This window comes from Pogona vitticeps, chromosome 8, assembly GCF_051106095.1.
Source record: "Pogona vitticeps strain Pit_001003342236 chromosome 8, PviZW2.1, whole genome shotgun sequence".
Taxonomy (NCBI): domain Eukaryota; kingdom Metazoa; phylum Chordata; class Lepidosauria; order Squamata; family Agamidae; genus Pogona; species Pogona vitticeps.
In genome coordinates this window covers 354,032-367,714 of record NC_135790.1, presented here as the reverse complement: position 1 = coordinate 367,714, position 13,683 = coordinate 354,032, and the positions used below count along the sequence as shown (strand labels likewise).

The window sequence follows — 13,683 nt, the reverse complement described above, 5'->3', positions numbered from 1 at the left end:
AGCTGGAAAAAGTTACCTTTTTGGACAGTGCCTGGCCAAGCGGTCAAGAGAAGCAGAGCTAGGAAGTGGTCATTTCTCAATGTGTGCACCAGTGCAGAGGCAGGAAATAGACACTGGCAGAGGCATTGCCTTTCCCCCACCCACCCACCCACCCCATTCATTCCCTTCCAAATCTGCTGAGGAAGAGAAAAATACATGCTTTGCCCCCAGGGACAAACCTCTTCTCCTGAACACCCCACCCCCTTCCAGAGTGTCCAGTGGCTGCAGGGGGATGCAAGCTGGGCCCTCAGCCCCACCTATGGTGGTGTGGGAAGGCAGGCAGCCTGAGGGGTGTGTGGCCTGAGCCTGAAGTTGGCAGGGTCGTGCGTGTCCTGCAGGGCCCACCGCCACTGGTGGCACTGAAAAGTGGCCGAGGCAGGGTGGAGGGTTCTCTAAGTTGGCCACCCTGGTGCCTTCCCTTGAGAGGATGAACTCCGTGAGGCCCATACATGGTCTCTGGGGCCCCCACCCCTCTGCCTTGCTCTTCTTCTTCTTCCTCCTCCTCCTCCTCCTTATAAACAGGGTTGATGATGGATTCTTCCCTCTCCACTTGGGGACCTGAGGGGGCGCTTGCCTGCTTCCAAATTCCACCACTGCCTTTAGAGAGCGGAAGGCTTTCCAGAGGCCAGCCCTCCCTAGCCAGAGAGCTGCTCCTTGTCTGACCAAGCAGAAGGGGGGGGGCAGGGAGGGGGACACCTCCCAGTGGAGCTCACAAGGTCCCCCCTCGGAACTGGGCTGGATGAGGTCTCTTCACTCCTTTGGCAGCCCTGCTCACGGTTTACCACAGCCTTAACACAATAATAAGTCAATGCACGCTGAATAATTAAATAGAGAACTTTCATAAGTATTGACTTAACCTGACAGGAAGTCTATACCAGGCCCAGGGTTTGCTTATGTAAACACAATCTCCTGTTCAGCTTAGTTAGCCGTTCAATGGGACAGAACATTCCTTCAATTAAAATCACATGATGCGTGCCTTTAATCTCACCCCCCCTTTCTCTTACCAGGTAATAATAGCCTTTGAACACAGGTGAAGAGAGGTGAGGTCTTGGCAGGCCGGAGGGTGGGCGAGGGGACCCGCCTTCAAGGGCACTTAACCACAGGAAATCAAGAATGAATCTGTAAGGATATGTTCTTGGCAGGGAGGGGAGCTTGTCTGCCAGAGGGACACAGGTATGGGATTAGCAAGGGAGATTTTACCCCTACGGGCAAGGATTGCACAGCCTACTGAGGTGTTGTGTTGTTGTTGTTGTTGCTGTTTAAGGGATTGTGTAGTGCTAAACCCTGGGTGGCTCTGCTCTCCCCATCATCTCCTCCTTGCAAGGCCCCTCTCTGCCACTCCACTGCCTTGCATTTGAGAACGATCGCAGTTTCCGGAGCCTGCAAAGTGTGACAGGTGCTTGAGCTCTGGTACCCCTGCAGGGATACCGCTGGGCGGCTCCGTCATCCAGACCCCTTTTTGGGGGGAGGGGGGAGTGGGATGCAGCTTGTTCACCTGCTGAATTCACAGCAGAGGTGAGGCGGGGGATTTCACGGTTCTCTCTTGAGGTGCTTCCCCCGATGGGCAGAAACACCGCTTACAGAGAGGTTTCCTGTTGGAAGCACTCTAATTCCTTAGCCAGCCTCTGAGGAAACAGCCCCACTCAGATTACACTGCCTGTAATGTGAAAGTTCATTTGGCGTGGTTTTGTGAATGATCTTCAGGACTTGGAAATCTGATTTTTCAAACATGAAAGTCTACCTGAATCATGTCTCTCCAACACATAACTGGCTTTCAGCTCTTTTCTCTGACAAGCTAGAATGTCTGTTTTTGTCACATCCTTCTTCCTTCGATACATTTTTCCTTGGCAAAATAGTGGGGAAACAGAGTAGTGGGGAAACAGAGAAACATGTCAAGGGGAAGGTGGTAGCATCTGGTCCCCCATAAACTTCTGTGATGGAGGCAGGGGGATCAGTCACAATCAGCACCATGTCTGGACATCTCTCACTCTTCCTTGTCACCAGACGTTCTCTGCAGGCCAGATTCAAGGATCCCCTGGACTCTTCCCCGTCGTGAGACTCCTCCGCAGCCCCTCTGTGGTTTGTCTGGCCCTTCCCTTTTCCAAGGGCTTCCCTCTGCTTTCCTCCTCTTCCTTTCCAGCCCATGACCACCAAGAGTGGGGTCCCAGGTCTCTCCTGGTAGCAAGCCCTAGAACACATGCCCACGGTTACTGCCCCGGCTGCCCCAGCTGCGGGGTGTCTCCCCATCGCCTCTGCCAGCTGGAGGAAGGGTGTGCATGTCTCCTTCTGTCAACTGCCCACAGCATCTGCATCATTTCCAGACTTGGTTAGGGTTGGATTTGCTTCGTTCTGCCGTGGAAAGGACTGCGTGTGGCAGGAAGGTCTGCTCAGTCTGTGCATGCGCACACAGGCACACAGAGGCGCCGATTGCAGCAAAGGTTGTTCCATTGCCCCCAAGGCCAGGCTGGGGCTGGACCGACAAGATGGGGCTGCTTGTGTTCCCCCCCCCCCCAGTGGGGCTATGGGGAAGGGCTGCCTTGTGTGATTGGGGGGGGGGGGAGACCAACAGGCTCCTCTCCTTTTGCCAGAAGCACCTCCTCAAGGAGTCTCAGCCAAGCCAGCCTGGCCCAGCTGCTTCTCTCCAGAAGGAAAGTGCATTTATGTGTCACACGGATCAAAGAGGAACAATGGGGAAGGTTTAATTTTGGAACCGGGCCCTCTGAGGGGGGCGGGCTGTGTTTTCATCTGTTTTCCTTTACATCTTTCTCCGAGACTTTTAGGAAGGGAACTCAACCCAGTCCTGGATTCCCTGAGCTTCTTGCCGGCCTCCAGCTTTAATCCTTTTTTCCAGAGCTCCCACCTGGTTTCACTGCAGCTCTGGCCGCTGACCAGACCACCTGCGTGTCCCTGGAGCTTGGCCTGGCTCATCTGTGCCGCCACCGCCCTGGCCTGGGTCCCTGCGCATGCACGCTCCCTCCCTCTCTCTCTCTCTCTCTCGGGCCTCCGTGGAGGCACTTAGAGGAGAAATCTGAGCCACAGTGGGATGCGTTCTGGCTGGCTGTTAAACTTTCATCCAGGCACTGCAGTTTCGTCGGGCTCCATGGAAAGAGCGACATCTGCCTTGGATATGGTGGGAAGATTACCAGCTGGCTTGCCGAGCATTGTGGAAAGAATAACCTTTGCCTTGGAGGGGGCCAGGAGCCCGGAGCAGGGCCCAGCCGTGACAGTGACAAACTTCCAGCAGAGCTGGCCAGGTAGGAACCTGCCCCGCTTACTCTCCGGGCGATGGAAACGATTCTGACAAGGGCCCCAGGATGGGGAAGGCGCTCACATTTCTCTACCTGTCTGGCGGATGAATCAGGCCAAGATGTTCTCTAGAGTGCATTTCCTGTTCTGAATGACATGATTCATGCCTGAGAGGTCCACGTTCCATCTGGAATCCTGTTTATTCATTCCGTGCATTCTTCAGCTGAAGATGGCCCCTGGTCTTGGGCAAAGCAAGCGTAATCCATCACTCCTTTCACCTGCCAGTGAGGAGCTTGGCAAGACATCCTGGCCAGGAGTGACAGCTGCAGGTAAAGCGATCATCATCATCATCATCGTCGTCACCACCCTTCATGGCTCTTGGCTGCCCTCCTCAGAAGACATCATCTCAGGGACGTGGGGCCTGCCAGGAGGACTCCCTAGCCGTTGGCCGGTCGCCTGCCTGTTTTCTCCCTCGGAGGAGGTTCTAGGCGGGCAGAAGCAGCCTTGCCGTGGCTTCCGCTCCTACTCCAGGGAGAAGAAAAAGGGACTCCCGGCTTCCTCCTGTTTGCTCCAGAGAAGGCTGGCTCGCTTTTCCATTTGTTGGGCACACAGGGAAGAAAAGGAGGTTCAGGGGCCCAAAGCAGCAGCCGCAGCAGCGGCAGCAGGACAAAGAGGAGGCTGCTGAGTTCATGGCTTGCCAGGCTGGCCCTTCTGGCCCTCGGCCTCACAGCTTGCAGTGCTCTGGCCAAGGTGGAGGTGGAAAAGACTGCCGGAGTGGGATCACCCCGTGGCCCCTGTGAGGACCCTCCGCTGCTGCCACACCAGACCTCTTAGCAGCCAGAACTGGCTGCCTTTCTGTGCCCTCAGTTACGGGAGAAGAGGGTCTGGCCAGGACACCTGGAAGGCTGCTTGTAGGATCCTGGCCGGGCCGGGGGGGGGGGGGCTTGGCAGGCATGCTTGCTGCACAGAGAGGCTGCTTCTCTCCCTCCTGTCCTCTTCCCCCCCCACACAGACACAAACACACACACACACACACACACAACCTGTTGTAGTTGAGTGACCACCTCGTCTGCTCTCTACCTGCCCTACGGAACTGGGGATGTGAACTGGTGGGCCGTTGGAAGGCAAGGGTGGTGCAGCTTTCCCGGACTCAGCGCCTGTTGCGGCAGCAAGAAGCTTCCTATGGATGTTTGCTGGTTTTGGTTTTTGTTGTTTTTGCAGGGAAGAAGAAGGACAAACCGCAGAGCCTTTCACCCTCTCCAACACTTCCTTGTTTGTCCCTCCATTTAATTTGATCAGAAATGTGTGGAACCAAATCATCCCCGCCCTCCCCTTTTAAAAAAATGCAACACAGTTTCCACTGCTTCTTTTTGATCCATTCACATGGTTTTAGGCAGCCGGCACCAGGTGCTTCATCTCCGGCTGCAGAAAAGTGACATTTAATTAAGAAGTGTGGCCAGGAAAACACCAACGCCCAAGGCGCCTGCGTCCCTTCTCAGATCTATGAGGGCTTCTCGGCAGGGCATTTGGGGGCAGTTACACACGCCTGGGCAAAACCGCCTTCCCAAACCAGCTCTGCTGCCCCTCTTGCTCTCCCCCCCCCCCCCCGGCTGGGCCTTGCTTCTGGGGCGGCAGCGGGGAGGTGGGGGAGAGCGAGCGTTGTCTCTGGATGGAGGCAAAGTCAGTTCTCAGGCTTGGATCCTTTGGCGGCCTGCGGCTGGTGAAGCAGTGGGCCTTGCCCCCCCCCATTCAGCCCCCCGGGGACGTGCTCACCGCTCATCACCGCATCGCCACTGTTCCTCATCTTTGCCCCCACCTCACATGTTCCTCTAACAGCGTTCTGTGGGACAGCGGCTGGTGGGGGGGGGATGCTGTGGCCTTGATGTGGGGCGGGAGGGAGGGTTCTTGAAGGCGCTCTTCACCTTTTGAGTGAGGCTGCCGTATGTGGACGGGATCTGGGGGTCCGGCTCCAACTGCAACTTTATGCTGCAAATCCAAGGCTGCCCCTTTCCCTTTGGAGGAAACCAGAAAGGGCTCTCCCAGTTCCTTTGGGTGGGAGCTGCTCACACCTTGGCCAGTGCCGTTGACCTTTTTATTCCCTACTGAAAAGTCCAAAAGGTTTCCCTTTTCCTCACAGGCACTGTTTGGTGGTTAACACCCCACCTCTGAGGTTGGGCAGGTAGTGGCTGTTCCCTGACCTTGACCTCTGTGGACTGACAGGCAGGAGAGAGAGAGGTTGGGACTCCTGCATGCAAAGGAAGGGACTCTTTGTGGCAAGGGAGATAATGGCGTGTCCGAGGGTGGCCCCTAGGAGGGGGCGGCGTGGCTTTGCCGTGAGGCCAGGCAAGGGTCACCGAGGGATGCCAAGGTGCCGAAAGAAGCAAACGTTTTCACAAGAGGTGCTGGGAAAGGATCAAAAAGTAACGATGCTTCCGGGCACTGCCAAAAAAAAAAAAAATTGATGAAATACCCTGAGTTGTCTCCGCTTGGCTAGGCTTTCCGTGCTTCCCTGTGTGACATGCTTCACACCTCCACGGCCACCTCGGTCTGAGTTCTTCCTGGCAGCCCTCGCTCCTTCCGCTCGCACAGGCTGTGAATTCCATGTAAAGCTGAGAGTGACAAAACGCGGTGCTAAATGGGAGCTGTGACCTGCCGGGGGAGCCGACGGGGCCGGGGGGGGGGGGCTGCCCCCCTCTCTCTCTCATTTAGCACTTTCCTGTTTCTGTATGGTTTCTCTCTCTCTCTCTCTCTCTCTCTCTCTGTCTCTCTTAAATGGCTTGTTCCTTCTTCAGCCTTTTTTAAATCTCACTTTCATCATTCTATTTTGGCAACCAGGTCAAGGCTGGCAGATTTCCACACCAACTGTCAGGCCTCCTTCCAGACCCTTACCAGCTGCCCCGGGGAAAATTACCAGGCCTGCTTGGGCTCCTACACAGGTCTGATTGGTGAGTGTCTTTGCTGGTTTCTTCCCAAGGTGGGGGTTTCTCCCACCAGCCACAGAAACGTGTCTCAAGCTGCAGCGCAGACACTTCCTGCAGGGGTGGGAAAGCCACGTGGAAGGTGTTGGGTGACTGCCGTGGTTTGGGAGCCCATGGATGCTGCTTCCTCCATGTACTTCCAAATACTGGAGGATCCTCCTCCCCAGCATCCCCACAGAAATGATGATGGTTTGTAGGTGCAATGCCCTCCAGGCTCTCTCTGCACACACCCTGGCCAGCCCCGGTGCCCTCTGACTCAGCAGACAGCCTTTGAAAGCATCCTAGGCCCCATCCTGAATCGTTCCTGGGCCACCTCTGTGACACCGGAAGGGTCCCCCATTCCCAAACACAGCTTTTGGCCACAGACCCTCAGGGGCTGGGATGATGCTGAACTGGCCGCCAGGGTAAAGGTGGGCGCCCCTGCTTCCCGCACACTTGCTGGCCGCTGGCAGCCTCGAGATAGGCCTTCCTTTTTCTCGGACAGGGCTTGACATGACACCCAACTACGTTGACTCAAGCGCCACCAGCTTCACTGTGTCTCCGCCGTGTTCCTGCCGGGGCAGTGGCAACATGGAGGAGGAATGCGAGAGGTTTCTGAGGGACTTTACGGAAAACCCATGTCTGAGTAAGTCACTCCCTAGTCCCCAGAAGGGCAGAGCCCACCAGACAGAATGGACCTGGCGGGAAGAGAGGAAGGGGGCTGGGTGCGGAGAACATAGGGCTTCTTTTAGATCACCCTTCCTGTTGAGGGGGTGGAGGGGAAGAGGGAGAGAGGGTTCGGGGAGGGGGGTAAACAGTTGGCCCCTGCCTTTGGACTCCTGCTCAGGAGAAGGTATGATGGCAGAAGGTCTGGTCCTGAACCTGGTGGGTGGCTCCCATCTCGTGATGGGTCCTTTCTTCTTGGTGTGTTGACTCAATCAAAGTGCTTTTTCTTTCTCTTTTGCCCAGAAAATGCCATCCAGGCCTTTGGCAATGGCACAGACATCAGTTTCTCCCCAAAGGCCCCCCCACTGCCCCCCATCACCCTGCCTCCCAAAGTGGAGAAGACGCCTCCTTTGCCATATGATATCAATGACAGCAACGTTCTCTACGACACCAGTATGATCACCACCTGCACCTCCATCCAGGTAAGGCCACTGCCTGGGTCTCCCTTTGCTCCTCCTGGCAGTCCTGCCCATGGCAGCAGAAGGACCTGTGAAGGGCGCGGAGGCTATAACCCCCAAAAATCTGGGCTTTTTGGATCCAGGATCGCAGCTTCCTCTTGCCTGGATGCAGAACTTGGAAAAAAGGGCCATGCTGTCTGAGGGATTCTGGGACTCGTAGTCCAAGGAAGTAACTTCCCCAAGATCTGCTGAGATGAGATTTAAATCCAAGTAGTTGCCTAGACATCAGTAATACCAGAGAAGGTTCTAGGAGTGATCCTTAAGCAATGACTTTATGGGCTTTCGGACGAAAGGCCATGAATGGCCCAAGAGATGTGCAGTAGATTCCCCAAGGGCCCATCAGGCCCCTCTGAAACGCTCTCCCTTTGGGACACAATGGTTGGCGCAGTGGATCAAGGGAACGCTATAAATCTCTTATATCTTTATTTCATCAAGGCTTCCAGCAAAGGCCCTCCAGGATATGCTTGCCGACGCTCCGGTTCAGTTTTGACTGGCTCTGGTGCCGGCCTGTGTGCTGCTAAGGGGCTTTGTCGCTGGCTGGGCAGTGGGCCATCTCCAGAGTGGGCTTGGCGGTTGTCCATTCGGCCGGAGAGAAATGGCCAGGGACTCGGGCGGTGTTCTGGGGCCGGCTGTGTCTCCTTGGCTGTGCTGTTCTCCAGCTTGCTGGGCTTCCCAGAATCCCACCAGCTCATAATTTCCATGTTGGCTTACAAAACCATTTTTCCCCTTCCCGTAAAAGAAATTTTAGTAAATTTGTGGTATATATCTTCGCATTTTTACACATCTGCCTCAACAGCTCAAACATGTTTATGAGACTCTTTCAAATGTATTAACTTTTAGTTGTGTGCATTTATGTGCATATAAGAGTCTGATGCTCACATTTTCCCCCCTGACGATGGGAGTTTAAAAGGCACATGTGTTGTTTTGTCAGTACTGTAGTCTGGCAGACTCTGAATGGGATAGGCTCATAAAAAGGATTTGATTAGTGCAAATGTCTTTCCCATCCCCAATGATAATTTCTTTTCTCGCTCAGCCTTAAGAGGTGGAAACCCTTCTGCTCATCCATCCATCCTAGAGTTCTGCCCTTCTTTTAGGGCAAGCCTCCTCAAGGATTGGGATTCCAGCCGCTGCTTTTCTGCTTAGCCTTGGAAGGGCTTTTCTTATCTTGGCCATAGAAGAGGGGAGAGAGAGAGAGAGAGAGAGAGAGAGAGAGAGAGAGAGAGACTATCTGTTTCAGGAAGAACCTGCTGGGGAAAGCTGGATCTCTCGCTCCCCCCCTTGTCCCCCCACCCCAGGACAAGAGGCTGCGTGGTTCAGAATGCAGAAGAGGCAAGAGGAAAGCAGCCAAGAGCGAGGCTGCAGGAGAAGCCCCTGGCCCTCACGGTGCGGCCCTTGTAAAGAGCTCCAAGCCAGGATGCAGACCCTGGGGCAGAAGGGGGCGTTTCTGCAGGGTGCATGGTCATGCCAGGAGAGCTTGCCTCCTCTTCCCCCCTCCCCCTCCCCCAGTTGCCCTCCCTGCCACGGAGGCCTTGCCCGCCCGCTGTCTTTTGCCGCCTCCTCCGTCGCTGCCATCGCTTGCAGCAGGAAAAGAATCCCTCCTCAGCCTGGCGAGCAGATGCGAAGGCGGCAATGTCACCCTTGGGCAGCTGCTAATTAGATCCGGCATGGCTGAGAAATTACATCTTATGTTTCTTGTTACCTCTGTGTGAGACAATCAGCAGCTCAATTTCATGCTAGAGTTGCAGCGCATCAGAGGTCTGACACTGCTTTTGTGGGCACCGTGGTAGAATTGGTCTCTTCCGAGCTGGCAGGCAGCCGGGTGGCCGTGGAGGAAGAGCACCTGGTCTCCCCTCCTGCCCCATTAGCTGCTCACATTCAGGGGCTGCAGTGCAGAAGGGGGCATGGGCGACCACAGCTGGCCCACCGTGGGCACAGCTTGTTCTCTGGGGCCAAGGCCTGGCATCGCTCGGGCACAGCCCCGTTGGGTACAGTCCAGAACCAGGACTGGGCAAAACCTTGGCTGGGACGCAGAAGAAGCTTGAAGGAGTGGCCTGCCTGTGTGGCTCCCCACCAAGCCTCCATGGCCAAGGAGGGGACTGGACTCAGGGTCTGCCCTCTGCAACCCCCAAATCAGAAAAGCTGGACATTAACTTAAGCTTTCACAGTAGCAAAAGGAAATGTATCCTTATGACACCAGAATAAATAACCCCACCACACACCCACATTCTGGCTCAGGTGTCCACACCATCAGGGAACGGTGAGGTCCGGAAAGTGCCCGCTCTGAACAAAGGGGAGGGTGCTGAGAATGGGCCTCGGATGCAGGATGGCCGTCACCCGCCTCCCTTCTTGCCTGGGAGGTGGGCACGGCCAGACCCAACCCTCGCTTGGCCGGAGCTCTTCTTTGGAACCGCCCCCACCCGGCAAAGCCAAGCGAGACGTACGGGGGCTTCCTGTCACATGAGAGGATGTTTTGAAGGTTCTGCTTTCAGCACTCTGTCCATGCCCAAGAGTTCTCCTGGGATCAGGGTATCATGACTGGCAGGGCCCCCAAGAGAACCGTGCATGACTCCTTCTCAGTTGGAGGCATGAGAACAGCCCCCCCAACCCCTGTTTCTGATGGGAGCCAGGGGCTGGGGATGTTTCTTTGGGCATCGGGCGTCCTCTTCCTCCTCTCCCCATCCCCCGCCACCTAGGAATCCCTTGAGGCATCCCAGGAAGCAAAGGGCGGAGCGCCTTCCTTCTTGTTTCCTCCTTCAAACCAATTCTGACAGCCCTGTGGCAGGAAGCACGCACCCGAAGGGAAGGGGCCGTCTGCTCCAGCCATCTGAGCGCATGGGCGCCTCCCGCTCCGTCTCCCTTCCTGCAGGCAGGTGCCCTGTAATTGCCGGCCTGTGCGGTGCATGCAAATGGGTCTGGTGTGCCCTTGCCCGGGCCGGGCCCAAGGACGGCAGCCAGCGCTGGGCGGCTTGGGCAGGGATGCTGGCCAGAGGGGTCGGGACCCCTGGGGGCATGTAGGGACTCAGAGCACACGTGGCTGGCTGGCTGGCTGTGGTGGGCCCAGGGGGCAGACCCACAGAGAAGACCTCCGAGGAGGGGAGACCTCCCTCTCAATCCATGCATGAGGCTAAGGACAGGTGCCGAGCCTTCGCTTCTGCTGTTTGGAGGGGGGGCAGCACTAAGAGAAGTGCATGGGGGGGGGGAGAGATCACTTTCCCTGCTGGTGCTCCCCCCTCCCGACTCCTTGGCCTTGCTTTGCAGAGGGAGCCCCCCTGTCCCCAGATAAAATTGCCGCCTATCAGAGAGATTTCTTTTAAGATGCGAGCAACAACGGCCCCTTTTCTGGTTCTCTTTGACTGGAGGCCCTCCTCAGGGAGGCCCATCCGTTGAGATTCAATGACCTTTTTGGAACCTGAAGTTAATCTCCAGGTTAAAAAGAAGAAGAGGATGCTGATGATGAAAGAAAGAGCCTCCATCTTGCGTGATTTCACGCAGAATGGTATTGCTCTGGCCACTCTTCCTGGAAATGTCTGCTGATTCCAGAATGGAAGAAGGGCTTTCGATTTAGGGCAGGAACAACATGCTTGCAGAAAGCCTGCAGTGAGTTCTCATTGTGGGTTACCTGCCGTGGGAGGAGAAACCCCTGAAACCCCCCCTGTTTTAATGCCTGCGTCTCACATGGCTGGCTGGTCACGCAGGCAGCTGAGCGGCCGGTTGGCGGCAGCAGAGGTGGCAACGGAGGGGGTGTGTGTGTGTCCGCCTGGCCCTGGCCGTTGAGGGAGACGCTCCGGTGCCGAGCCCTGACATGACCAGCTGGGCTGCCACATGTGGGCTTTGTTCTCTCTCTACAGGAGGGAGGAGCGCAGGCGAACAAGTCCCACGAGCACAGCCTTTGCTTCTCGGAGGTCAGTGCCCACTTGGATCCATGGCAGCAGAGGGGCCACACTGTCCTTTGTGTGTGTGTATTGGGGGGGGATTTCCCTTATGGCACTTGTGGGCCCCACAGGGTACCTTGCAAGCTCTCTCAGGACGGCCAAGGGACACACTCACCACCCCAAGGGTTAGGCACTGGACTCCCACAGGACCCTCCTGATCTGGGCGAGGGGGATCCTGTGGCATCACAAAAGCCCCCTCCTCTTTGGCTTAGAGGAGGGAAACAGAGCGCCCGAGAGCAGCCTGCGGGGAGACTCAGCGGGAGGCTAGATCTCATGATCCTGCTGGCTGAAAAGGCAGAAATCCAACAGGGACTCAGTCTGAGAGACGGGGGAGGACATCGGCCTCACTGAAGCCCAATCCCTTGGAAGACCATTTTCCTGCAGCCATGGGACCTGCACCGGGTGGCCACTTCTGGCCAGGAATGGCTCACGTCCTCCCTTTTGGCTTGAGTGGGCAAGGCAGGGCAGAGCTTTCCATCGGGGCTTGAGGCCTGAGGAAACCCTGTTGAACTGACAGCCCCCCAACCCCATTTCTTGCCCCTCCCCCTCTTTTGCCCTCCAGAGATCCTTGACGACGGCCCTCATGCCAGAACAGAAGACCATGACGGACCCCAAAGCCTCAGGCAGCCGGCAGCCCTTCCTGGGGCCCCTCTCGGCTCTCCCCTTCCTCCTGGCGGCCGTGGTCTTATAGAAGAACGGCGGTTTGTGTGCGGCGGTGGCCTGGGGTGGGTGGGTGGGGTGAGGATGTGCCACACAAACGCTCGGTCACACAGACAGATGGACAGACGGACGGAGGGACGGAGGGCCAGTGCAGCAGCCCGAACTCTCCTTCAGCTTGTTTTCTTCTGGAGCCTCTGCTTTTGAGGAGGCCCAACCACAGCTGCAGAAATCTCCACTCGACACTTTTCACTGTGCAAAGGAAGCGGAAGGGATCCGAGGAGGCCCCAGCCGTGAGGGAACTCTTTCCACTGGGGAATTCCTGTCAGGTATTGTTCCTGAGGCCGGTGGTTTCTTTCAAGCGACCAAAGCGAGAGGCTGAGTCTCCCGCCACCTTCAAACACACGCGTGTGTGAATGGAATCGCCAAGTGGGTTCATGGGGCAAGCAGCGGCAGAATGCCGTAGAGGCCGATGCTGTGCAGCAGGACGGAGCGTGGCCTCAGCTTCCCATGTTGGCTGGCCCGGAGAGGGCTTCTCATGGCCCTCCCCACCCTGATCCTTTTTTTTCTTTCTTTTTTGGGCTGCTTATGAATCCTGTGTAGTTTTTGCCCTAAAAGGCGTCTGGCTTCCTTTATCCTTAGAGGGCCCCCAGAAGTCTCTTAATGTTCTCCTCCTAAAGATACATGTGCCACTGGAGGGGGGGGGAGAGGAATGTTGGGAGGGGGGAGGGAAGCCTTTAGTAAGATGGAGGGCAAGGCATGCAGTTCTTGGCGATGAGGAGGGGAGAGGAAAGAGCCTTCCTGGAGCAACTTTTGAGTTGCCCGTCTTGAACGTGGTGCCCATGGCCGTGGCCCCGTGGAATGAAACAGGGCCTGGGCAGGTCTAAGGGGGAAACCCTGGTGGGGGTGGGTGGGGATGTTCCTTTTGGTTCCCCTGATCCCCCACCCACCCCATTTGCTAGAATTCTCATGTCATAGAAAAAGAAACCAGTCCTTGTGGTGAAGATGCCCCCAAATCATGCCCTTTGAGCAGCCAGTTTCTTCCCCCCCCGTCACCACTAGTGGGTTCCAGATGGATGGGAGATGCCAGAGGTGGCAATGGGCAGATGTGGGTCTCCTTTGATTAGGATCCCAGCGTCCTGCATAGGTATATTGAGACAAGAGACCAGCTTCTCCATAGACATAGGTCCCTACATAACCATGGCATTATATTGAATCATTTCCTGTTTCCTTCCTAGTGGTTTTCTTTTAAAGGGATAAAAACACAAACAGCAAGAACAAAATGGCAACAAGTATTATGGGAAAACTTGTGGGTTTCTTTAGAACTGCGTCTCCTTTGGGGAACAAAGCAGCCCCACCCAGGGATGAGAACAAACCCCTCAGCTGCCCCATGAGAGAAATGGGGAGAAAGAGGAGGGGGAGGGCTTAACCGATGATAACTACAATAAATGTACCAAGAAGCACTTGGCCGGCTGTTTTGTTCATGCTCTTTCCTGCTTTTCCCATCTGGCACCGTTCTCCCTGTCCAGGAATCGGGGCCCAGACCTTGCTGAGCTTTCCTCAGTGTTGGTGTTGCAGCGCTGCCTTTGGAAGGGCAGGGGGGTCGCCTCGACAGCAGCCTCTGTCACCCCAGGCAGCTGCCTCGCCTCCAGGGAAAAATGTCTCTGA

At 56.1% G+C, this 13,683-nt stretch overlaps 1 protein-coding gene across 4 annotated transcripts in view; it reads left to right on the top strand.

Moving 5' to 3' along the window:
• The window catches only part of GFRA2 (GDNF family receptor alpha 2), a 44,882-nt gene extending 31,404 nt beyond the window's left edge, over positions 1 to 13,478 (top strand). For 3 of the 4 annotated variants that reach the window (XM_020780354.3, XM_072978864.2, XM_072978863.2), the window contains 5 exons: positions 6,121 to 6,230; positions 6,748 to 6,888; positions 7,212 to 7,390; positions 11,275 to 11,328; positions 11,921 to 13,478. In XM_020780354.3, coding sequence (XP_020636013.3) covers positions 6,121 to 6,230; positions 6,748 to 6,888; positions 7,212 to 7,390; positions 11,275 to 11,328; positions 11,921 to 12,049 — 613 coding nt within the window. In that variant the 3' untranslated portion in view covers positions 12,050 to 13,478. The remainder of the gene's footprint in view (positions 1 to 6,120; positions 6,231 to 6,747; positions 6,889 to 7,211; positions 7,391 to 11,274; positions 11,329 to 11,920) is intronic. The other variant, XM_072978862.2, reaches the window with a different exon arrangement.
• Positions 13,479 to 13,683: the final 205 nt, after the last annotated feature.